The sequence below is a fragment of the Bos indicus x Bos taurus genome, chromosome 10, assembly GCF_003369695.1.
Source record: "Bos indicus x Bos taurus breed Angus x Brahman F1 hybrid chromosome 10, Bos_hybrid_MaternalHap_v2.0, whole genome shotgun sequence".
Taxonomy (NCBI): domain Eukaryota; kingdom Metazoa; phylum Chordata; class Mammalia; order Artiodactyla; family Bovidae; genus Bos; species Bos indicus x Bos taurus.
The window spans coordinates 69,929,098-69,955,754 of NC_040085.1; the positions used below are offsets into that span (position 1 = coordinate 69,929,098).

Here is a 26,657-nt window from a genome sequence, read left to right on the forward strand (position 1 = left end):
GAGGTGGGCCCATGATACCTCATTAGAATGACAGTATTCAAATACAGAATGCAATCATCCATTAGACAAAGGACTAGGAAGTAGTGTGTATTCTATTACCTTGGCACCATATGAGGAATTAACTTTCATGCAGTCCTGCTAAAATGCTGGTGGATGGTTAATCCTCTGCATGAACCTGTATAAAACCACGTTTAGCCAACTTACTGTGTAGTTTCAAACAATGCTCATATGTTTTATTTAGTGCTGTTATCTTCCAGATGACATATTTTAAAAGATTGAAAAGCCCTTTGTGCCTTCTGAGTAGACATGCTTTGTGGACTGAGCAGTGAAATGTGAGTCTCTATAGTTATTACTCTCATTTATTCATGATTTACTGAGTATCCATCTGAAGGGTGGCTTTCAATTTAAGTATAATTTTTAATAATATTAGAAAATATTTATGTTCATTGAGGTAGATTACAAGCGTAATTATGTGATGTAATGTTGAATTTTATTCAGTCGTTCACTAAATACTGGATGCCAACCATAGGTAGGGTGTTAAGGCTGCAAAGATGAATAGACTGAGCACCTTCCAGAGATGTGTAGCCAAGCTGTGCTTTTGCCTGTTGATGTCAGGTGAAAGGGACATCAACAAATAATACAAGTAAGAACTTCACTGGAGTTTTTCCTGCTGAATCCTCTGTAATTGTTTCTTATCCTGGAGTTTCCTTTCATCTTTGGACATCACTTGTTCTAATCAGCCATCTGAGTTCCTCTAAGGGTGTGTTAGGTACCTGTTAGGTACCCTGTTAGGAAATCTTGTATCTTTATTGCCAGTGAAATTTCTGACATGTTTTAGGCCTTTAGTAAACAACTGTGTAATGAAAAAATGAGTGGCCATTCCAATATAAAAGTATAAATAAGGAGTTTGGGATTAATATATACTCACTACAATATATAAAAAAGATAATTAACAAAGACCTACTGTATAGCATAGGGAACTCCATATTCTGTAATAAGCTATATGCGAAAAGAAGCTGAAAAAGGATGGATGTATGTATAACTGAATCACTTTGCTGTACACCTGAAACTAAAACACTGTTGTAAATCAGCTATATTCCAATATAAAGTAAACATTTAATTTAGAAGGAAAAAATATATATAAAGTACCCTGAATTTGAAGAGTTGTTCTGTGTTCAGGAAAATTAGGATAGAAATATAGATTTCTTGAGAAACAAGGCAGTGAGGTGTGTATGTGATGTTTAAGGGCTCAATAGTGTTTTAGTATCGTGTTTCTGAGAGAAAGTCTACTCAGCCTTATGACAGTGAGTGAATGAAGCTGTGTGAAGTCCGAGAAAGAGGAGTAGATTTAATAAAATGCTTTTGAGTAGAATTTCTGCCCTTTTGTACTCAGGTCCCCACTGTGGAATTTTGATGGATCTGATGAATGAAGGGTAAGAAATGTGCAGACAGTATTTTTGCTCCTCTAACCAAGGCAGACTGCTTCATAATTATGAATAAGGGCAAATTATCTCTGGCTTTCTATTTTTTTGCCAATTAGATGATTATTACACCCAGAGAAATTAATTAAGTTGTAGTCCTTCATCAGCTATCAGTGCTGTACTGTTTCAACAAAAAACCTTCCAGAAAATTCCTGAAATCATAATAGCTGAGGTCTTTTGCTATTTTTTTTTTTTTTGAGGATTATTAACCTCCATATTGTAAAGCTTCATAATCTTAAAAATATTTCAATTAAATGAAAAACACAATAGCTCTGTAAGAAGTAGTGTTTGCAATGAACAGTGTTTTTCAGGGAAAGGTCCCTTTCCCCCCTCCACCGCTGCCCCTTAGTGGTATATACTGTTTCGTCTTCTGGGAACTTTGGTTCTGTTTTTGCCGGGAGTTTGGGGATAAGCTTACTTTATTCTGGGTCAGTTACATTTTGAAAAGTAGGGCAAGATAAATCCAGGGTCATTTAAGAGTCCTGTTAAAGTAGGTTAACAAAGATCTCATTCATTCCTTATAGAAATCAGAATCCTTTTTAATTAGTCCCATGGGAGATACAAGATTTTTCTGAACATTTGTGTATGCCTGTGTCTTGGGAAGGGGTGTACTTATTTGGAGCTTGAAGTAGTATGTTAGAAAAAATAAAACTCAAAATGATTTCCCCTTAGGAAATGGTAAAGTTTGAGATAAATATGAGAGATTAATTTACAACCACTTAGTGGGTTTAGTGTGTGATTTTATACTCTAAAAATCAGAGGTCACTGTAAATGTGCCTCTTCAAGGGATTACTTCCCTCATCTGGTTTCATCACTGGTGATTATAATTCTTCCAAACGGTTCCATTTTTCTAGAACGTTCAGCAGAGAAACTTGGTAAAAGCTAACTGATGGTATTTGTTGTTCTCAGTATGTATGGGAGGTGAAGTCGACTGATAACCACCAGGTATTTTTAAAGTCATTTAAAAATGATAGATAAGGGCTATGAATGATTTATTACAGAAATAAACGCAGTGAGTGATGTTCTCAACGTGTGTGTCTTTACAGGAGAGGTATGAGAGTCTGGATGAACACTCTCTCCGGGACAGTCTCTCTTGGTCATTCATGGTCTTTGAAGTGACACATGTTGAATGAGCATGGAAAGAAAAGGGAGAAGAGTAGCTACACACACTTGCTGTCTGCCTCTGGGGGTGGGCAGCACCCTCAGGTTTTGCTTTGGTCCTTTCAGCCTTTGCTACACAGAGGACTGCCAGTTACACGGGCAGTGAAATGCTATACAGTCAGAGCACTTGGTTCAAATACAGAACACGCGTGGCCCTTCTCAAATTTGAGTAACGTGTAAGATCTTTCCAAAACGTTGGCGTTGTTGGCCCTGTCTTCAGTCAAGGATATTCATGGTGGCAACTAGTTCTGCTGTGTGCCTCCCTCTGCCTCAGTTTGAATGTTTACTTGGCAGAACTTCCAGGGTGGTTTGATGTCTTCAAAACAAAATGTTTCAAAAGTACAGGTGAATTTGCACTGAACTGCTTCATTGCATAATTACAGTTTTTATGAATACAGGTCAATCTATTCACTAATATATTCATGCAACCTGTGTTCCTTGAAACACCACTTGTATCAAGCACTATTTTTTTTAATCAAGCACTCTTTTGCAAGATTATTGAGATGAACGACTCCAACAAACTTCTTGTGTCCATGCATTTCAATTGGAGAGACAAACAATAAATAACAAAAAATATCAAATATTAAAAATGGATTTATGTAATTGTTGTTTGGGTGTCTTCTTTAGATCAGGTTGTCAGAGAAGGAGAAGACACTTAAGGAGAGATTGAATAACATGATGGAGCTGCTGTGCAAAGAACTAGGGAAGAACATTCTAGTCTGAGGCAATGGCTCAAGGCAAAGCTCAGAAGTAGAAACAAACCTGGTGAATTTGTGGAGCCAGGGGAGCCTGGTGTGGTTGGATTGTGGTGGACGAGGGGCAGTGTGATTGGTATTGGAGAGCAGGGCAAGGCAGAGCTTGGTCAGGCAGGGATTCGTCAGCTCTAAAGTTAACGTGTGTGGAAGGGAAACCTTTGGAAAATTTTAATCAAGGGAGTAACATGATCTGATGTACATTTTCCAAAAGATTATTCTGGCTGCTGGGTGGAGAGGGGATTATCTGGGAGTGGGAGGGGAAACAGGAAAGCCAGTTTTGTTGTAACCATGGTGAGATATCATAGAATTTGGACCAGGGTGGTAGCAATGGGATGAAGAACCATGGATTTTTTTTTTTTCCAAAGGATATTTGTGAATGTTGGGATGTGTGGGGGTGAATTATAGGAGAAATTAAGGATAATGTGTACTAATTAAATAATTTTCTATTAAAGAAAAAAAAAAGTGTCAAAAAAAAAAAAAGGATAATTTCTAAATTTTTGCCTTGAGCAGTTGAGCAGTTGGTTATACCATTTATTATGATGAAGAAGTTTGGCGGATAAACAACTTTTGGGGGAAATCAAGCATTTATTTTTTCCACGATAGATATCAGATGCTTATTTGATATCCAAGTGGAGATGTCTAGTCGATAACTGGATATCAGGATTCAAAGTTCTAGACTTCTAGAGACTTGACAGCTATCAGCATATGGCTGGTGTACTTAGATTTAAAGCCACAAACTGAGATCACCTGTGGAGCCAGAGCAGCCCTTTTAGGTCTTGAACACCTTTTAGGTGTTCAGAGGTCAAACAAAAGAGGGAGGAGACAGGCAAAGAACACTGAGGATTGGTCAAAGCCAAAGAAGGAAAACTAGGCAAGCTGATGGGCTGGAAACCCCTCCATAAAGATATTTCAAGAAGAGGATATGGTCAATTGTGTTGAGTAGACAAATGGCCACTGGATTTGGGCTCATAGTGTCAGTTGGTGGCTCAAACACATTCGCTACACTCAGGTGGTGAGGTGGAGGCCTGACTGGAGTGAATTAAGGAGAAAATGAGAGGTGAGGAAGCAGAAACAGTGACTTAACATTTCAAGAGATTTGGATGATATCAGGTACTTGTTGAAAGAAAACGGGATTTTTTAAAAGTAAGAGATACCACTCCATTAATGGTTATGCTTTCCCTAAGTATAGGTTCATTTTTTCCCTAGGGCCCCATTCATGTATTTATTTGTTACTAAGCAAGTTATTTTGTAAAATGCTTGTGACGTATAAGACACTGTACTGAGCACAGGGAATGGCACATAGCTTTTGCTGTCCTGAAACAAAGATACACACCAGTCTATTGGCGGTATAGTATAATGTGTGCTACGGGAGGGAGGTGGCATGGTGCTGTAGAAGTTCAGAGTGGGAACACCTCCCTCAGACTTGAGGATCAGGGAGAGCTTCCCATAGGAAGTGGTTTCTAAGCTTAGACCTGACGTGTTAACAGATGAGAAGGCTGAAGATGGAAAGAGGGTTTCAGGCAGTGGTGACAGCGTATCAAAGCCAGAAGATGTCTGAACGTGGCACATGCAAGGAAATGGATGTTCAGTGAGTCTGAAGTTTGGAGTTTGAAGGAGAGTGTGAAAAGACAAAGTCATGTAGGGACTTCCCTGGTGGTCCAGTGGTTAAGACTTTGCCTTCCAATGCAGGGGGTGTGGGTTGGTTCCCTGGTTGAGGAGCTAGGATCCCACATGTCTTCAGCCAAAAAAAGCAAAACATAAAACAGAAGCAATATTGTAACAAATTCAATAAAGACACTAAAATTTTTTTAAAAACTGAAGTCATGTAAGTGTACAGAGGTTTGACATTTTTCTTAAGACCAAGAGAAGGCAACAGAAGCATTCTGAGTAGAAGCTTATTCAGAACTGGTGATGCAGAAATCACCTAGGGGGAGCTGTTACCAAAGTCTAACTGAGACATAATCGTGTCCTGATCTAGGAGGCGCCAGTACAAATAGAGAGAAATGGGTATCCAGAGATATCCAATAGGCCCAATTTTCAGAGCTTTGAAATTAAAAAAATTTTATTTTATTTATTTATTTTTAAAATTTTGACTGGAGTATAGTTGATTTACAGTGTGGTGTTAGTTTCAGGGGCACGGCAAAGTGAATCAGTCATAGTGAAAGTGTGAAGTCGCTCAGTCGTGTCCGACTCTTTGCGACCGTGGACTGTGGCCTACCAGGCTCCTCATCCATGGAATTTTCCAGACTAGAGTACTGGAGTGGGTTGCCATTTTCTTCTCCAGAGGATCTTCCCAACCCAGGATTGAACCTGGGTCTCCCGAATTGCAGGCAGACGCTTTACCATCTGAGCCAGCAGGGAAGCCATCAGGAATCAGTTATACATATACACATATCCACACTTTTTTTTTTTAATTCTTTTCCCATATAGGCCATTACAGAGTATTGAGTAGAATTCCCTGAGCTATACACTATGTCCTTATTAGTTATGTATTCTATATATAATAGTGTGTATATGCCAGTTCCAATCTCCCAATTTATTCCTTCCCCTTCATGCCCTGGTAGCCATACATTTGTTTTCTACATCCATGACTCTACTTCTATTTTGTAAATAAGTTCATTTGTAGCCCCTCTTTTTTTTTTTTTTTTTTAGGATCCACGTATAAGGGATGTCATATGAAAAATTTTTTACTTTATTTCAGTTTTATTGAGATAATTATCAGGGCTTTTTGATTGAGTGGGTGTGGGAAAGGGAGGGAGTAGCAAGTATCAAAGATGACTCAGGTTTATTCTTCAGCAAACGAACAAACGATGGAGCCATGCACTGGGGAAAAGATGCAGAACAACTTTGGTGGCAGAGGGAGTTGGTTGAGATGGTAACTCAGTTCTGGAAATGTTGAGTTTGGAGTGTCCCTGAAATAATGAAGTGGAGATACCCAGAAGATAGTGGGGTAAACATACACACAGCTCAGGAGAAATGGACACCTGGGCTGAAGGTAAAGATGGAAAGTGATGAGTGTATAAATGGTAATTTGTTCCATGGGAGTAGATGACAGAATCTAGAGAAAGAGAAGAAGGGCCTAGCCAGAACATTCCAGAGATAAAAGAAGCCAAACAAACCCATAGTAGGGCTTGAAAGGGGTGTCCAGACAAGTAGAAAGAAAACCAGCTGAGTGAGGTATCATGGAATCCTAAGAGAATATTTCAAGAAGGAGAGGGTAGTAAATAAAGTTTCAGGAGTCCAAAAAATACTGACAAGTATCCATGAGGTTAGCAGTGGGCATATTATAAGTGGCCCAGCTGAGAATTAAGTGGAGAGGCAGGGGTAGACGCCAGATTTTTGTGGGTTGAGAAGTGTGTGGTAGGTGAGGAAGTGAAGACAGCCAGGGTAGACAATTCTTTCAAGAAGTTCGGGTTTGAAGGGGAGGAGAGAAATAGGGTGGTAGCTGGAGGAGACATAGATCTGGCATTTCAGATGATTTTTAATTATAATGAAAAGAACATGGATTTTGGTATCAGACGCATCTGGATTTGAATTTCTCTCTCAGCCAGATGTGACATCTAGAGCACAGTATCCAGGACATAGTAGATTTTCAATAAATGCTTATTGCATGAGTGGCTACAAATCCTTCATCTTTTGTATCTACAGTTTACTCATTTACAGAATGCCTGCCTGAGCACTTGACTAGAAATGAAAATGAAATGTTATTTGCTCAGTCATGTCCGATCTCTGGGATCCCATGGACTGTAGCCTGCCAGGCTCCTCTAACCATGCAGGGAAGAATACTGGAGTGGGTTACCATTCCCGGAAAGTTTAAGGAAATAGTCTCATTGTTCCTTACCCTTGAGTCCTACTTATTCCTGGACATGGCATGCCTTCTGAATCCCTTGAAGTGTGTCTTAGGATCTCCATAAATTAGAATAGATTTATATTTGAGTTATTAATTCATTATGTTAACATCTCAGAGTTTATTATTTCATTACTATTTTTGCTAGGTCCTTCCTGTTCCCTTGTATTTTTTCAAGAATAAGTCACACGTATAAACCCATCTAATTACTTTAGCGAGAGGTTTCTCAGAGTGAGCTGTGTGATCCCCCTCAGTCAGAATCTCTGGGAATTGGGGCATAGAACCCTGCACTTAACCTTTGACCTCCAGTTGATTAGCTGGCGTTCAAAAGTGTAAGAATCCTAGATTTGTAACCACAGCACCATCCCTTTAGCTCAGTCTGGCTCTTTTGAACTCAGAAGTCAGAGGTGTTTGGACTGCTGGCTCAAATGGAAGGTGTTCAGGCTCACACCTTCAGAGGAAGGTGATTTTCAGAAGAAAAGTGCTCACAGTATTAATGTGGTTGTTAAAAAGTAGTAGGGAGTGAGAAATGTGTGTTAAAAGAAATGTGGTCATCTCTTTGATTTATTCATTCCACAGATATTTTTTATTGAGCAACCCAGGTGAGTCAGAAGAGGGTAAGAAAGAAGAGAAACAAAAAGCACCCCAGATCCTAGGCATGTTATTTGCATTGCGGGCTCATTTTCATGTGCTGGAAGTGCAAAGTTTGTTTTTGCAGAGAGCCAGGAGCTGTGTTCCAAGTGGCTGGAAACAAAAGCCTCGGTGTGAAGGTCTCAGGTGTTTGCATGAGGGCGCGGTTGCCTCATGTGGCTACACGACCTGGCTGGATCCTACATGCTAAGGCCCAGAGCAGAAATTCCTTGCTGTGTGTCACAGCGTTTCCCAGCCAACTAAGACCTTAAATCTCTGGATTGACTGGGGAAAAATAGCAGCAAAGCCCCACTCGCACCTTCCAGCCAGATAACCAACAAATACTTTTTGAATCCGAACAACATGAAATGCACAGGGGTACGTACTGCACGCAAAATGAGGAGCAGAATCAGGGTTGGCCTGTGCTCTCCTGGGGCTCACAGGCTAACGAGGAAGCAGATAGTAATCAAAGAAGTTCACAGGTCTTAGCCGCTGTTTTGGGGGTAACAGCATTATGGAGATATAATTCAAGATGTGATTCACATACCATGCAGCTCACCCACTTATAGTGCAATTCAGTCATTTTTACTATACTCACAAAGTTGTGCAACCATCACACTTAATTTTAGAATGTTTTTATCATCCCCCCACCCCCAAAGAAACCCCATACCCTTTCAATATTATTCCAAAACCTCCTCCTCCTCCTTGTATCAGCCCTGAACAAACACTGGTCTACTTTCTGTGTCTATAGATTGTCCTGTTCTGGATGTTTCATACAAATGGAATCATATACTGTGTGGTATTTCGTGATGGCTTCTTTCGGTTAGCATAATGATTTCAACACTCATCCATGTTGTAGCTAATATTCATTTGTATAGCTCGAGCATAGGCTGGGCCAAGGATTGGTAGCCTTTTTTTGTAAAGAACAAAGTAGTAAATATTTTAACTTTGAGGTCCGTATGGTCTCTGCCACAACTATGCAACTTGCCATTTTAGCATGAACAGACAATATGTACATTTTACAGACAATATGTAAATAAATGAATGTATCTGTGTTCCAAAATAACTTTATTTACAAAAATAGGCGATAGGCTACCTTTGGCCTTTGGGGTTATCAGTTGTTGATCTCTGATCTACATCACAAGTGTTTAATCCTCTTAACAACTCTGAGGTAGGCACTGCTGTCCCCATTTTACAGATGAGAAGACTGAGGCTCACAGCTTGTATGTGTGGCAAACATGGATCAAACTCAGGTAGTCTGCCTCTAGAGTCCATGCTCTTAACCTTGTCAGTGATTATAAGTTGAAGCAAGTGCTTAAGTAGTAGAGGAAGACAAATCGGCTTAGGTTTCCTTTGGGATGCAACTATTGAGCTGAGCCCTGTGTGTAATTAGAAGTTAAGTACGTGAAGGGGAAGCGTGGTACAAACAGGTGTGGCAGCAGGAACATAACTTCTAGAGGTCCTGGAGGAAGATGGAGTGTCTGGAGCGCTGGGCACCAGGAAAGGGTAGTGTTAATATGTGCTGAGGCTGGAGAGATGCTGTGGGTGAACCACGCAGGGCTTCATAGGCCGTTCTGCTTTTGATCCTCAGAGCAGAGAGAAACCATCCGAAGGTGGAAAAGGTGCTGTGGGCAGATTTACTAGTTGAAGTGGAGACTAGATTGAAGGGAGCAGAGCCGACTTGATTGGCCGTGGCTGCGGTCTGCAGCAGAGCTGATGGTAGATGAGGCAGGAGGGCCATCAGATGTAGAGAGGGAAGTGCATCTGCCAGAGCCACGTGGAGGCAAAGTTGGCAGGATTTGGCAATAGGCTGTACCTGGGGCTGATGAAAGATGGTGGCGTCAAACCCAGGAGACGAAAACACAGATGAGAGCAAGTTTGGCGAGAAGTAGGGAGGTAGAGTGTGGTTTCAGTCCTGGAATGCTAGTTTGACAGTCCATTGCTGTTTCTTGTTTTTTCCTTTTCCGTAGCGACAATGTAGGTTCTCCAGGGAGGAAGTACTTGAATGAAAAGAATTTTGAGGTAGAGACATGTTTGCATACTGTGCTTACAAGATATGTTAGCAAAGACTTAGCTTCTAAACTCACTCTTCTGATTCAGTAAGTAAGGCCTCAGTCTTGGTACTGTTTATTTTTCTTTCTTGCTTCTTTGTTTGGCGTATGGTTCGTTGCAAGAAAATGTGTTGTAAGTCGTCGCCTTGCTTTCTCTATTGGTTAACAGTCTCCCCTTTGGTAGCTCAGTCACAGGCCTTTTCCTGTTTATTCCTAAGATATTTTAGGCTTTTCTTGTTTTGATTGTGCATGCCTGTGTGTTTTCTTTCTCTTAATTTGTTTCTTCATTTATTTCTATTTGTTATCATCTCCTTGAGAAACAATAGAAGAGGTGGCCTTATTGTTTTTAGTTCCCTTTCTATCGGATAACAGCTTGGGTAAGATTCTTTGGGATGGCTGTTGGAACACGTGGCTAAAATGTGTTGTATTATTGTCTTACTGAATTTATTTATCCTTACTGTGGCTGTCCCAACTAACAAGGAGTTGGCAAGATTGTTTCAGGGGAGAGAAACAGGGTCTCATTAGTACATGGTCTTTTGTTCAAGACATTTTCTTAGCAGGAGAAAGAAATTGCCCAGGGGTTTTTATTTATTCACTTTATTTTTTTGAGTTTATGTTGTTTTTTAATTTTTACAATGTTGTGTTGGTTCCTGCTCACAGCAACGTGACTCAACCATAATTATACATTATTTTTATATGTATAAAATATATACTCCCCTCTCCCCCATCCTACCCTCTAGGTCATCCCAGAGTGCCAGACTGGTCTCCCCGTGTTATACAGCAACTTCTCACCAGCTATCGGTTTTACACATGATCGTGTATATATGTTGATGCTACTTTCTCCATGTGTCCCCCTCTTTCCCTCCCCAGCTGTGTCTAAAGTTGCCCAGGGGTTTTTAAAACAAGGATTAGGATAAGACCTAGGCCTAGTAACAGTTGCCAATAAATTCTTCTCCAGGCAACGACAAGTCAGTTTGAGCCTCAGTCTTTTCATCTTTACTAAATCTTTCAGTCAGCTAAATTTATTGAGTATCTCTTCTCTACATGGCACTGGGTTAAGAGGAAGCAAAAGCACAAAAGGATAAAAGTTTAGTTTTAAGGTTTGTACACTGAGTAGGAGAGAAGCCACGTGCAGTGCATGACTGCAGTATGTGAGCAGCAAGCGGTAATGACCGTAAGACTGAAACAAAACTTTTTCACGGAGCTATCCTGTCATAAAAATACAGATGGGATCATTATAAACCCGTTACTTTATAACTTGCTCTCTTTCACTTAAGAAAATACACACACACACACACACACACGGGCACATATATATCTACTTTGTTCTTTTTACTAGCCAGATATAATTTTCTTCCTTCCTGTTGATGTGGAAGGTTTATGATCTTTTAAAAATTTTCTTATGGTTCAACAGCTGCTTTTCTGATTTAAATAGTGTACCTAAATCATGTTTATTTTGAATTATCAACTTTAAAAATATCATGTATAGTAATTAATTTACATATAGATTCATTCATTCAGTCGACAAGTTTTGACTGTCTTTTACTTCTTGGAGCTGGAGACCCAGTGACCAATCCAAACAGTCCTTGCCCTTTAGAATTTCTTTTCTTTGCCTGCCTAATCTAGAAGGGATGTACAGGAGATTGTTAATTAATGTTGTCTCAGGGCAAGGAAAGTGGGTGTTTGGGGAAATTAAGAATAACTTTGAATTCTATTACTGTTTGAAAAAAATGTTTTATGAGGATTATATACTTTCTAATGGTAAAGATTAAAAAAAAAAGATCCAACAAAGTGTTGTGGTAAGCCAGAGCCAGAAGAGACTATTTCTGTTTTGCAAAGGGAACACTGAACAGGATATGTCTTATTTTAACAAATGTCGGTCTAACACCCACCATGTGCTGGGTGCTGGGGTTTTTGTGGGTCCAGAGGGATATGGAAGAATTGTCCAATCCAGAGGGTACATAGCATATTGATGCAGAAAACAGTGCAACTCAATTGGGGAACTGTAGATACTCTGGTTTGGCTAGGGCAGTAGGATATGAGTGGAGAAATTATGGGAGATGAGTCAGGAAAAAGTTGATCAGAGTCAGATTATGCGTGACCTAGAATGTTAGACTAAGAATTCATTAAGGAATTAGGGAATGATCAAAAGATTTTAATGAGGAGAATGAGAGATCCAAGTAATAAATCTGGGGCCATGTGCAGTAAACCTATAATCAGTAATCCACCAGTAGAAAGGGAAATTCCTGGATAGAAGGAGATTACAAAGCTTCCTTGGTGATCTCATGCAGTAGAGAACATTCTTGGAGAAGCCACATTGTAGTAATGCATTCCTCTGTATTTTAGTGAAAATGTAAATTAGAGATTCTTATGCCTGGGTGACTTTTAATAATGGGAAGGACTGCTGGAGTCAACATTTTAGATGAACTTTTGTGAAACTGGACCTTGCTGAGACCCAGTGGCCATGGTAGTTTTATAATGAGCTTAGTAATGAATTTATAATCCACCTTCTTTAATTGAGCTTAACTCAATTTGTTTTCATTTAAGTTCCCCTCCAGCTAAAGATATGAGTTGCTAGCTCACAAAAGGCAGATTGAATAAGAACAAACTCAGGGATTAAATGTTATTTTTATGGTAATGACACCTAGAGAAAATCTTTTCCTTCTATGCCTCCTTTCTCAAACTCAGCCAGATTTTTTCCAAGAATGATAATCAAGGACACCTATATGGGCCTGAATAAAATTCACTGACTACATTTTCCTGCCTTATACATATTTCTTATTTGCCTTAAAAAAATTAGGAGACAGAATTTCTCACTGTCTCTACTCCTTGGTATTTTTAAAAACTCATCATTATGGTAGATTTTATTATTCTCTTTCTGCTTTTGTTTTTTTCCATCCCTAACGTCTGCTGATTAAAAAGTCCTATTCTCATTATTTAGCCATAAAAAAGAATGAAGTAATGCCATTTGCAGCAGCATGAATGACCCTAGAGATTATCATGCTAAGTGAAGTAAGTCAGACAAAGAAAGACAACTATCTTATGGTATCACTTAAATGTGGAATCTAAAAATGACACATATGAAGTTATTTACAAAACAGAAATAGACTCACAGACTTAGAAAACAAACTTATGGTTACCAAAGGGGAAAGGTGGGGAGGAGGAATAAATTAGGAAGTTGAGATTAACATGTATATACTATTATATATAAAATAGATAATCAACAAATACTGTATAGCACAGGAAACTCTATTCAATACTGTTTAATAACCTATATGGTAAAAGAATATGAAAAAGAACAGTTGTGTGTGTGTGTGTGTGTATATATATATATATATATCTGAATGATTTTGCTGTCCCCCTGAAATTAACACAACTGTACTCCAATATAAAAGTAAATTAAATTTAAAAAATTAAAGAAATAGAATAAAAAAATAAAAGGTCCTATTCTCTTCATGCCATTCTGTGAAAAGTTTTATTATTGTGTTAGAAAGTTACTCTGAAAGTTTAAAAAATAAAACCCAACATTAATAAAATCTCACCCACTCAAATCAAGTTGCTTTAAAGCATGTAGATCTCAATTATTTTTTCCCCAATGGGTCAACCTTTGAAAAGAACAAAAGGTTACTTATCCTGCCATAGGGTGAGCTATTTGGCTCTGATTCCTGTTGAATTAACAGCACTTTTCAAGGGTAAGACAGTATGGAAGTGTGGGAAAGAGTGTCAAGGGATAAGTGACATGGCAAGGACAAAGCATTCAATCGAGTGGTTATAAAGGTGTTTAATGACACCTGGGACATCTTTGTTTGCTGTTAGCAAAGGGTCCTTGTTGCATTTGAAGGTTTCTGATTTCCAGGATGACCAAGTATCCTGTATTTGGACAACGCATTCATTAAAAGCCATGAAATTTCCTTTTTAAAGCTTTTCATGAAGATTTCAATTGCTAACAGTAGAGTTCCGGATGGGGATTTGTACTGACTGCTCATCTTACTGTTTTTCTCCTTGTTTTTATTAGATTTTAATCAAATTATGTAAAATTTTTGGTTATTTTATATTTGTTTGTGTAGATTATAGATTGGGTGCTCGATTATTGAGCACCCTTTAAGGTGTAAATGAGCTACAACTAATTTCAGCTGGTAATACAGAAAAAATGAAATGGATTTAAAAAGTTGAGGAAATCCACCAAGGTTCAGTGCATCTTTAATCTCTAGTTACAGTTATAAAGACCCTAAAATTCCATTTACTCAGGTTCTTTTCATTTTCTCACCCTGAGCTCTCATCAGATTAAAACATTTTTAAGAACTCAAACTAGGTGTCATGTCAACCATTTCAATTTAACCGTGTTAGAGATTAATAGGGGTGAATGGGAAGAGTCAAAGGAAAATAGTGTTTTAGAAGATAGAACAGTCAGCTTTTCAAAGAAGGAATGCAAACACATAAAGGTAGATTTGACCTTCTCAGTATAGAGTAAATAAAATATAACAATAATAATTAGTAAAATTATTGTTATTCCTACTCTTTTAGCAAATATTTATTTAGAATCTGGCCAGACTCTTCCAGGCCCTGGAATGTTTCACAGATGAAACATCTTGCTTATGTGCTGCTTAAATTCTATTGTGAGCAGAGCAAGACATTAAATGATAAACCTACAACATATATGATATACAGAGTGCCTGAAAAACTGTGGACAGAGGTTTGTAACGTTGTACAGAAAGTGGTGATCAAAACCATCCCCAAGAAAAAGATAGGCAGCAAGGCAAAATGGGTTGTCTGAGAAGGCCTAGCTGAGAAAAGAAGTGAAAGGCAAAGGAGACAAGGAAACATATACCCCTCAGAATGCAGAGTTCCAAAGAAGAGCAAAGAGAGATAAGAAAGCCTTCTTAAATGAACAATGCAAAGAAATAGAGGAAAACAATAGAATGGAAAAGATTAGAGATCTCTTCAAGAAAATTAGAGACACCAAGGGAACATTTTATTTATTTGCATTTATTGCAAAGATGGGCACAATAAAGGACAGAAACGGTAAGGACCTAACAGAAGCAGAAGATATTAAGAAGTGGTGGCAAAAATATGCAGAATAACTGTACAAAAAAGGTCTTAATGACCTGGATAACCATGATGGTGTGATCACTCACTTAGAGCCAGAAATCCTGGAGTGTGAAGTCAAATGGGCCTTAGGAAGCATTACTACAAACAAAGCTAGTGGAGGTGATGGAATTCCAGCTGAGCTATTTCAAATCCTAAAAGATGATGCTGTGAAAGTGCTGCACTCAATACATCAGCAAATTTGGAAAACTCAGCAGTGGCCACAGGACTGGAAAAGTTTAGTTTTCATTCCAATCCCAAAGAACGGCAATGCCAAAGAATGCTCAAACTACCGTGCAATTGCACTCATTTCACATGCTGGCAAGGTCATGCTCAACATCCTTTAAGTCAGGCTTCAAAAGTATGTGAACCAAAAACTTCCAGATGTTCAAGCTGGATTTAGAAACAGTAGAGGAACCAGAGATCAAATTGCCAACATCCGTTAGATCATCGAAAAATCAAAGGAATTCCAAAAAACATCTACTTCTGCTTCATTGACTACGCTAAAGCCTTTGACTGTGTGGATCACAACAAACTGTGGAATATTCTGAAAGAGATGGGAATATCAGACCACCTTACCTGCCTCCTGAGAAACCTGTACGCGAGTCAAGAACCAACAGTTAGAACCAGACATGGAACAACAGACTGGTTCAAAATCGGAAAAGGAACATGTCAAGGTTGTATATTGTCACCCTGCTTATTTAACTTATATGCAGAGTACATCACGTGAAATGCTGGACTGGATGAAGCACAAGCTGGAATCAAGATTGCTGGGAGAAATATCAAATAACCTCAGATATGCAGATGACACCACCCTTATGGCAGAAAGTGAAGAGGAACTAAAGAGCCTCTTGATGAGGGTGAAAGAGGAGAGTGAAAAAGCTTTCTTAAAACTCAACATTCAAAAAACAAAGATTATGGCATCTGTTCCCATCAACTCATGGCAAATAGATGGGGGAAAAAAAGACAACAGTGACAGACTTTATTTTCTTGGGCTCCAAAATCACTGCAGATGGTGACTTCAGTCATGAAATTAAAAGACTGTTGCTTCTTAGAAGAAAAGCTATGACAAACTTAGCGTATTAAAAAGCAGAGACATCACTTTACTGACAAAGGTCTGTATAGTCAAAGCTATGGTTTTTCCAGTAGTCATGTACACATGGTGATAGTTAGAACATAAAGAAGGCTGAGCACTGAAGAACTGATGAACTGTGGTGCTGGAACAGACTCTTGAGAGTCCCTTTGACAGCAAGGAGATCAAACCAGTCAGTCCTAAATGGAATCAACCCTGAATAACCATTGGAATGACCGATGCTGAAGCTGAAGCTCCAGTACTTTGGCCACCTGATACGAAGAGCCGACTCATTGGGAAAGACCTTGATGCTGGGAAAGATTAAGGGCAGGAGGAGAAGCAGCTACTCAGAGGATGAGATGGATAAATGGTGTCATCGATTCAATGGCCATGAGTTTGAGCAAACTCCAAGAGATGGTGGAAGGACAGGGAAGCCTGGCATGCTGCAGTCCATGGGTTCACAAAGAGTGGGTCACAACTGAGCGACTGAACAACAATACTACATATGTAGCTTACATAGGATGTTAAAGGTGGTAAGTACTGTAGAAAAAAAAAAAAATCAAGCAGGACCACAGGCAGAAGAAGAAGGGTTGTTACAGTTTAAACTAGGATGGTCAGAATAGACCTTTACAGATGAGTGCCACTTAAACCAAGATTTGAAGGAGATGAGGGAGTTAGCTTGTGGGGATAGCTGAAGTAAGAGTATTCCTGGAAGAAAAGAGAGCAGTGCAAAAGCCCTCAGGTGGGAATGTGTCTGGAGAAATTTGAAAAAACAAACAAACAAACAAAAAACCAGATAGGCCAGAATGGCTGGAGTGGAATGAGCATAAGGAAGCTGGTGGGGTGAGGGCAGGGGGCAGGTGGTGTGGGGCTTGTAGCCATTTTAAGGAGTGAAGTGAGGAGCCCTTGCACAGTTTGGAGCAGAGTGGTTTCCTGATCTGAGTTAACATGGACCAGGATCGTTATAGTGAAGGTGGGAGAAGTGGTCGTATTCTGGATGTATTTTGAAGGTGGACCTAAGAGGATTTCCTGAGGCTTTGGATATGAAGTGTGAGAGAAAGAGCAATGGCAGCTTGTGATGTAGGAGGAAGTCAGAGTGTAGGTGAAGCATGGTGTCGGTGTAGGGCTCTCTCTTGCCCCGGGAAGGAAGAGAAGACCCACCTCGAGTGTTCAGATCTTTCCTGGGACCCTCTTCCCGGTTAGTCAGAATGAGAGCTGGCACTTGCTCTGTGTTTCCTCGTTGCCAAGGTCCGTTCACTTCGAGTGAATCACTAACAGTCTCTCGCAGTGTGTACTGCCCACGAGGAACCTGCTCCATGTCCCACAGCTACTCAGTAACAGAGGCAGGATTTGAACTCAGGTCTCTGACTCTAATTGCAGCTCATTTATGGTGAATTCAGTGGCAATATATTCTTCATGATAAATGTCAAAACTAAACTGCCACGACTTTATGAGCCTTTAGGATGTTTTCAGGTGTTCTGGGTTTATCTGACATTCCAAGTGTTGTTGGCTTAGACTGCAAGTTCTTTAGGATTATCAACTTTTTTTTTTTCTTCTTTACAGGTCTTTGTACAGCCCTGTCAAGGTTATGTAGGGGCTTAATTCTTTTGTCAGTAAAAAGTATTAAAAAACCATTGTCTCTTGCAGTTAATCTGTGGGTTTGAAAAAAATCTCATATCAACATGTTATTTCCAAAACATTTCTTGGAAAAACATCTGAAATTTAGACTAAATTCCAAGAAAGTTTATAAGATTGTGAGACACACGCACATTCCCAAAGTGACAGACCTTTAATGCTCTGATTTGTTCAAATGGCTTCTGAGGCTTCTCATTTTCTAACTGCCGGTGTCCTTTTTAAACAGCGGAACAGGAAGACACTCAGAAGAAAACCTTCACCTGCTGGATAAACTCACAGTTGGCAAAGGTGAGGAAAAACAGAGCAAATCAAGCTAAAAATATATTTAAGTGATTCCTCCTGTTCTCTCCTGTTTTGGTCTCCAAAATGGCAATGGTGACAGACTGAAAATATGTGTTGAATGTCACCTTGATCTTTGGTATTCTGTTTTGATATATTTGTTATTCTTTCCCAGCACTAAAAGGGGGCACTTGGGCACTTCTGTTAAGGATGTGGGAGACAGTGCTATAAAATATTTAAAGCAGCAACGTCTGTTTTATCAAATGCAATTATAAAGGAAGTCCTATATATTGACTGTTATGTTAGACACTGTTAAGTTCTTTAAATGTACTGACTACTCATTACATTTCATTGAATTTGCAACATCCCATGATATAGATAGTATTGTTTCTATTTAAAAAACAAGGAATGTAAGGCACAGAGAAGTTGTGTGACTTCTCGAAGGTCCCACAGCTTACAAGTGATAATGTAGTAGTGTAGTGTTAGCTGCTCATGCAACCCCATGCATGGGCTCATGAAGCCCACCAGGCTCCTCTGTCCATGGAATTCTCCAGGCAAGCCTACCAGAGTGGGTTGCCATTTCCTACTCCAGGGTATCTTCCTGACCCAGGGATCGACTCTGGGCTTCTCGCATTGCAGGCAGATTCTTTACCATCTGAGCCACCAGGGAAGCCATGAGTGATCACACTGGGATGCAAACCCAGGCAGTCTGGACCCGAGACCTTGATCTTAATCTCTGTGTCACCCTGGCTCTCAGTGGTGCCAAGTGCCTGGAGTAACCTAGATACAAAAATGAATGAGCCTCTCTCACAGGCCACCCATCCTAGCCCAATGCTTGTAGTTCTAAAAAGAATCAATTCATAAACAGGTTATTTCAGAAATGTAATCTCCTCTCCAAATGGGTCACTATTGGCTGATTCTGACTATCTTGAATGCCACTTCTTCGCGCAGGTTTTAAGCTCTCAGTGAAAGCTGAAAGGGTGTTGTGTTTGGAACACAGTAGATTGGAAATCTACTGTGAGTTAAGTTCACTTCTTTCCTTAACATGTTTGGATGTGGAACTTTGTGTGTTTTCTATCATCCTGTTAATTAAGAAGAAAATCGCTACCGAATCTTAGCTTTTGCAGAGATCCTAAAGCACATTTATGAGATTCTTAATGTTACCATGTTGTTGTTCCAAACTGTTAACGATTACTTTTCTCGTGACCTTTGGTAGCACACCCCTCCCTCAGTTGTAACAGACCTGTTCACAGACATTAAAAAGGGGCATGTCCTCCTGGACCTGCTGGAAGTACTCTCAGGACAGCAGTTGGTAAGTTTTTAAAATTAAGTTGGCAAGCTTTTAAAACTACATTAAGAAATTTTGTGGATTAAAAAAAAATCACATTTCTGAGTAATATATTTTGCTTGAATCTCATAGCCTCGAGATAAAGGATCTAATACATTCCAGTGTAGAATCAATATAGAAAATGCTCTGACATTCCTACAAAACCAATCAGTGAGTATGAAATTCACATGAAAATTAGTTGGGGAGATTAATGCTGTGAAATATTTTCTTTTTTCTAACCTGCACTTTTCTTTTCCAGATCAAGCTAATAAATATTCATGTTACTGATATCATAGATGGAAACCCATCCATTGTTCTTGGCCTTATTTGGACAATTATACTGCACTTTCATGTGAGTAGTTTGATATGAAAAGTGTTCCTCTTCTAATTACCACGGTATAAAATAAGTGTAGCGCAAAAGTGGGACGACGCTAGAGCTTCTTTAGAAATGGGACCCTTTGGAAGTCTTTTCAGGTGAAAACCATATAGCTGACCTTTTGTCACTTACGTTACTCTTCAGTTGAAAATTGAATGCTAAATTATCATGATATACTGAAATAGCATATATGTATCAGCCCCAGCCTGAATAGGACTTGCCATGGTAAATTTTTGTTTACTCTGGCAGAAGAGAGAATAGGAAGCTTTTGGAGTAAATTCTGGAAAACTAACCCACTAAACTTGGTAAAAATCTCCCCATTTTTGAGGTCCCTTGTCTGTTCTAATAGTCCTGCAATGTCTAGTTCTGTCCCAAGACTGACTCATAACTTTTCTTTCATTCCATGAGTATTTTTGAGCACCTACTATGTGCTTGCTTTTGTGCTAGGACACTAAGAAAATAATAGCAAATAAGATGATTAGAGTCCTGACTTTATGACACTTAGGATTGATAAATACATACTTTCAGGCCTGGAATTTTGAATTAGTGCATGTTTTCTGGAGCTACTTAAAAAGTTTACATGTAGGTTATCTCCATAATTACTTTAAAAATAACTTTAAAAATTATATGGGGAATTTATATCCGTACACCCGTGGCGGATGCATGTTGATGTATGGCAAAACCAATACAATATTGTAAAGTAAAAAAAATGATAATAATAATAAAAAAATTTAAAAAAATTATATGGAAAGCAAGTGCTTATTTTAGGAAAAATAGAAAGTAACATAACTAATTTATATAAAATTTCAAACAAAATGAGACTTTGTATCATTTCTGTATACCTATAGGAGAAGGCAATGGCACCCCACTCGAGTACTCTTGCCTGGAAAATCCCATGGATGAAGCAGCCTAGTAAGCTGCAGTCCATGGGGTCGCTAAGAGTCAGACGCGACTGAGCGACTTCACTTTCACTTTTCACTTTCATGCATTGGAGAAGGAAATGGCAACCCACTCCAGTGTTCTTGCCTGGAGAATCCCAGGGGCGGGGGAGCCTGGTGGGCTGCCGTCTATGGGGTCGCACAGAGTCGGCTGCGACTGAAGTGACTTAGCAGCAGTATATCTATAGTTGGTACAAAATAGACTTTGTATCATTTGCAAAGGGAGGCTTTGTATCATTTCTGATTACCTGTATTTGTAGATATAGTAGAATAATATGCATGAGGATGATGAAAACTAAATTTAGGATTTGGAGTTTTTTCCTCTGGGAAGGGAAGGAAATGGAATTGAATGCACAAAGATAGAGGCTCAAACTGTGTTTTGTTTCTTTAAAATTATGAACTAAATGTGGTAAAATGTTAAAATTTAATAATTCATAGGCATCTTAAATATTTTTCCATACTTTTTAGGGTATTTGAAATATAATTAAAATTTCAACATAGATAATAAAAAGAAAGTCATCTAGAATTTCACCACTCACAGATAACCACTTCAATTAATTTGATGTACAGTCCTCATGACATAATATAGCAGGAATTAATATATATATTCGTGCATGTCTGTCTTAAACAAAATAGGATTGTGCTCTCCATATTGTTTTCAAGTTATCCTAATTATCATCTTTCTGGGTTTATATATATTATAATGGAAGCATGGTGTTCTATAGTAAAGCATATATTTCATTAATGGACTCTCAAAATGCTCACAGTTTTTTGTGACTAAGCAACTCCAAAAAATTTATCCTTAAGATAAAACTTTTGCATATAATCTTAATCATTCCTATGGGCCAAATTCCTCGAAACAACATTCTTGGTCCATAAAGTTTGCAAAATAAAAGCTTTTTAAAATTTTGTTTTAATATTGTAAATGAAATTTTGGTAAGAGTATAACACACACAGAGAAAAAGGCACAAATCTTAAGTGTAGAGCTTGATGAATTTTCATAAATTAAACACATCCATGTAACCACCATGTAACTGAAGATAGAAAGATAGAACATGGCCAGCATGTCAGAGCCCCAGGTCCTTCTCCCAGTCTCTGCTCTCCTTCCCTTTAGATAACCACTACTTTGATCTTTATCACTGGTTAGTTTACCATTTTAAACACAATATAAAGGGAATTATAACTGAATTCTTTTGCATACACTATATAATACTCTTCTATATCTGATTCATTTTCTTTAACATCACGTCTGTGAGATTCATCCTCTTAGCGTCTTTCCTTTTCATTGCTGTGTATGAATATACCAGTGCGTGAATATTCTAGAACCTATTTACCATTCTGCTGTTGACGCACATTTCTTTTGTTGCTAGTTTTAAGCTGTTACAACTAAAGCTGCTAAGAACGTTCTTGTATATGCCATTTGGTGCCTTTGGTGGCCTCATTTCTGTTGCATATTTATCTAGGACTGTTAACTGCTAAGCTGTAGGGCATATGATCTCTAGCTTCAGTAGATCACTGCCCAACAGTTTTTTGAACTTTTTCTGATTTGCACTGTTATCATAGTTTGAGAATTCTTTGCACCAATTCTCACTAATCAGTTCAGTTCAGTTCAGTCTCTCAGTCGTGTCCAGCTCTTTGCGACCCCATGAATCACAGCATGCCAGGCCTCCATGTCCATGATCAACTCCCAGAGTTCACCCAAACTCATGTCCATTGAGTCGGTGGTGCCATCCAGCTATTCATTCTCTGTTGTCCCCTTCTCCTCCTGCCCCCAATCCCTCCTAGCATCAGAGTCTTTTCCAGTGAGTCAGCTCTTCACATGAGGTAGCCAAAGTACTGGAGTTTCAGCTTCAGCATCAGTTCTTCCAATGAATACCCAGGACTGATCTCCTTTAGCATGGACTGATTGGATCTCCTTGCAGTCCAAGGGACTCTCAAGGGTCTTCTCCAACACCGAAGTTCAAAAGCATCAATTCTTCAGCGCTCAGCCTTCTTCACAGTCCAACTCTCACATCCATACATGACCACTGGAAAAACCATAGCCTTGACTAGATGGACCTTTGTTGGCAAAGTAATGTCTCTGCTTTTCAATATGCTATCTAGGTTGGTCATAACTTTCCTTCTAAGGAGTAAGCATCTTTTAATTTCATGGCTGCAGTCACCATCTGCAGTGATTTTGGAGCCCAAAAAAATAAAGTCTGACACTTTCCACTGTTTCCCCATCTATTTCCCATGAAGCAATGGGACCAGATGCCATGATCTTAGTTTTCTGAATGTTGAGCTTTAAGCAAACTTTTTTACTCTCTCACTTTCATCAAGAGGCTTTTGAGTTCCTCTTCACTTTCTGCCATAAGGGTGGTGTCATCTGCATATCTGAGGGTATTGATATTTCTCCCGGCAATCTTGATTCCAGCTTGTGTTTCTTCCAGCCCAGCGTTTCTCATGATGTACTCTGCATGTAAGTTAAATAAGCAGTGTGACAGTATACAGCCTTGACATACTCCTTTCCTATTTGGAACCATTCTCACTAATCCTTGACATTAAAAAAAAACATTTATTTTAGGTATTCTGCTATGTGTAATGATTTATAGAAGTTTTAAAATATATTCTGGATCTAAGTCCTTTGTTGGGTATATATATAAATTGCAAATATCTTCTCTGACTCTGTGACTTGCCTTTTCAATCCTTTAATTAACAGACATTCATATTTTTAATGTAGTTCAAATTTATCAGCTTCTTTTTTTTTCTGGTGGCTAGTACTTTTTATGTCTTTTAAAGAATTCTTTCCCATTGCCAATATCATGGAGATATTCTCTTACTTTCTAGAATAGTTCTTTCCAGTAGAACTTTCTGCAATAATGGGAATGTTCTATACTTGTACTGTACAGAATAACAGATACTAGCAACCTATGGCTATTGAACTCTTAAAGTGTTGCTAATATGTCTGAGAAATTAAATTTAAAAATTAAATAGTCACATGTGGCTAGTGGCTATCATATTGGACAGCACATCTCTAAAAGCTTAATTATTTCACATGTTACATTGAGATCTGCAGTCTTTCAGGAATGAATTGGTTTGTCTGTATACCGGAAACTAATACAACATTGTAAATCAAATATACTTCAATACAGAGTTAAAAAGGAGAATAAATTGATTTGTGTGAATATGTTATGTTAAAGCAATCAAGATTTACTTTTTCCATATGGCTATCCAGTTGACCCAACACTAATTTTTTTTCCCCCTTGCTTTACTGAGAACTTGACTTGAGTTAGGGATTACCAAGGACATTGATAAGCATTAAAAATCTTAACTTACAGAAACTGATACTTTTTGCAGGGGAATGAACAAATATCACATTTTCCCAATAATTAGGATATATAAGGAAGAAAAAAATGTTCCTTTACATAAGGGTCTTGAAAGATACTAAACACATCTAGTATAATTACTAGGCAACTTTAAAGCAATTGTGTGCAGAATAACTTTCTCATTTCCAGAACACTTTTTGTCTTCTGTTTGCTGTGATAGCACGTGTCTGCACTTCCTGTGCTTTTCTCTTTTTTTTCAATTGGAGGAAAATTGCTTTACATGTGTTGGTTTCTGCTGTACAACATCATGAATCAGTCATAAGTATACATATACCCCTCCTTCTGGGAGCCTCCCTCCCTCCCAGCCCTTTAGGTCATCACAGAGCACCGAGCTGAGCTCCCTGTGCTGTACAGCAGCTTTCTGCAGCTATCTGTTTTACACGTGGTGGTGTATATATTGTCAATGCTACTCTCCCAGTTCATCCAACCCTCCCCTTTCTCCCGCTTCACGTGTCCACGTGTCCAACATTAATTGAAGAGACCTTCATTTTCCTACTACGCTATAGTATCACCTTCATAAATCAAGTAGTCATGTAGGTATGGCTCCATTTTCAGATTGTTCTGTCCCATTATTTATCCTTGTACCAAGTCTATACTAGATTAATTTCTTTAGCTGTACAGTCAGTCTTGATATCTGATAGTGTGCTGTCCTACTTGTTTATCAAGATTACCTTGGCTTCTCTGCTCTTTGTATCTCCATATAATATTTTTTTTATTGAGATGTAATTGAGATATACCATTGGGTAAGCTTATTGTTAATTTACACACACAACCTACTGGAATTTTAATGAGGATTGATTAAAGTATAAAATCATTTGGAAAAAGTTGACATCTCTTAAATAATGCATCTTTTAATCCAAGAATATAATATTTTCATTTTTGTTCTGTTCAAAAGATTTAAAATTTTTCATTATGATTTCTCATTTGACTGATGGGTTCTATAACAATCTATGACTTAATTTCTAAATATTTGAAGTTTATTTTTTATATCTTCATTAAGTTCTAGTTTAATTTCAGTATGGTCAGAAAATATAATCTGAATTATTTCAGTCCTTCAAAATTTCTATGGCTTGCTTTATGGCTCAGCATGTCAATTTTGGTAAATAGTCTATATTTACATAAATATATTTATATAAATACACATGCACTGGGTCCTATTTTAGGTGCAAGGCAGTTTGCAAACCAGATCAGGTTTGTTCATTGTGTTGGTCACACCTACTATTAATGGTTATTTGGGAAATCTGAAATTATTGGAAAAAAGTGTACATCTTTTAATAACACAGCTGTTTCTAGATTTGTCTTTTAACATTTTCTGTAGGTATTATCATATTGCCATCCAAGAAATCTGAATCAATTTATGTGTTTCCAGCAATATATGAATATTCATTACTGTTATCTTTTAAAAACTTTTGCCTGCATTACGAGTGAAAACACTGTCTTCTTGCTGTATACAATTAGATTTCTGAAATGATCAATGAGGTTATTTTTAATATATGTAAGAGGGATTTTTTTTCTCTCTTGAAACTTAACATCTCCATGTGTTTGATTATTTTTTCCTATATGTATATTTGTTTTTTAATTGTTTATAATCAAGGGTGCATTTTAATTGACCCAATCTCTCCAGAAATTTTCTTGACTAGCTCAATTAAGCTCAGTTGAGTTTTGATTGACATATGTTGAGCACCAGTGTAGTGCTCTGTAAGCATGGTGGGGGTGGTGAATAGATGCCTGCCTTCAGTAGTCCACTGAAAGAAAACCAAAGTGTAGCACCGGATGCCAAATGGCATTGTTCAGGAACTTGTGCGGTGCTCATTTTACCACAAGTAAACTGTTACCGTTAAATGATACTTTTTAGATCTTGTTTTGGCTGAACGTTTTGTCTCAGTGCTGCTAACTTATGATTCCATACACATTAACAATGATTATCTCTTCCTTAGATTGAGGAGCTTGCCCGGACTCTTCCTGGCAATTACAGTCAGCCTTCCCTGGACAGTGTGAGTGCGGTTGACTCCTCTCCTACCTCAAGTCCTCCAGCCAAGAAATGCTCCAAAGTCCAAGAAAGATGGCGAATGTCTGCAAAGAAGGCTCTTCTCCAGTGGGCTCAGGAGCAGTGTGCCTCGTAAGTAGCTTGCTGTGACCAGGGGAGACACACAGGGTAGCTGTACCCACCAACATAACCTTACTGACCTCCAGGTCTGAAAATCTGGCCAAATAGGTGTGACAGCTACCTGAAAACTTCCCTGTCAGAAGAAGAAAATGCTCACTCTCTCCTTCTCGCATTGAATTTTTCACATGTAGATGTCTGCGAGCTCAGCCACTCTTGGTTTTAAAGACCAGAAGGTGGTATCACCTGAGTAACTTATCTTACTCCCATGCCCATGTATAGGTGGCCCGTTATGGTATACAAATAAAGTAGTCTTCAAATATCCTTTTCGTTAAGCACAATTCCCTTATGCATCTGGAAGGTGGATTTAGATTTTAAAAAGTTTTACCATGCTGGGAGTTCTTTAAAAGTCAAGACTGTTTTAGTTGACTGTGTATTCTCTTAATTTTAGCCTTATATGTGTTCACGGTATAGTTGGCAATAAAGTTAGGAAGGACTTACGGTTGAAAATGTCAGGGGTAGGAAGAGGATTTCCTTTATCTGAGGTGATC

General features: G+C 38.5%; 1 protein-coding gene across 8 annotated transcripts in view; it reads left to right on the plus strand.

The window, feature by feature from the left end:
* SYNE2 (spectrin repeat containing nuclear envelope protein 2) overlaps positions 1 to 26,657 on the plus strand; it is a 324,652-nt gene that overhangs the window by 60,253 nt on the left and 237,742 nt on the right. For all 8 annotated transcript variants that reach the window (XM_027554279.1, XM_027554281.1, XM_027554283.1 and 5 more), the window contains 5 exons: positions 17,944 to 18,005; positions 19,213 to 19,308; positions 19,417 to 19,494; positions 19,583 to 19,675; positions 25,940 to 26,121. In XM_027554279.1, coding sequence (XP_027410080.1) covers positions 17,944 to 18,005; positions 19,213 to 19,308; positions 19,417 to 19,494; positions 19,583 to 19,675; positions 25,940 to 26,121 — 511 coding nt within the window. The remainder of the gene's footprint in view (positions 1 to 17,943; positions 18,006 to 19,212; positions 19,309 to 19,416; positions 19,495 to 19,582; positions 19,676 to 25,939; positions 26,122 to 26,657) is intronic.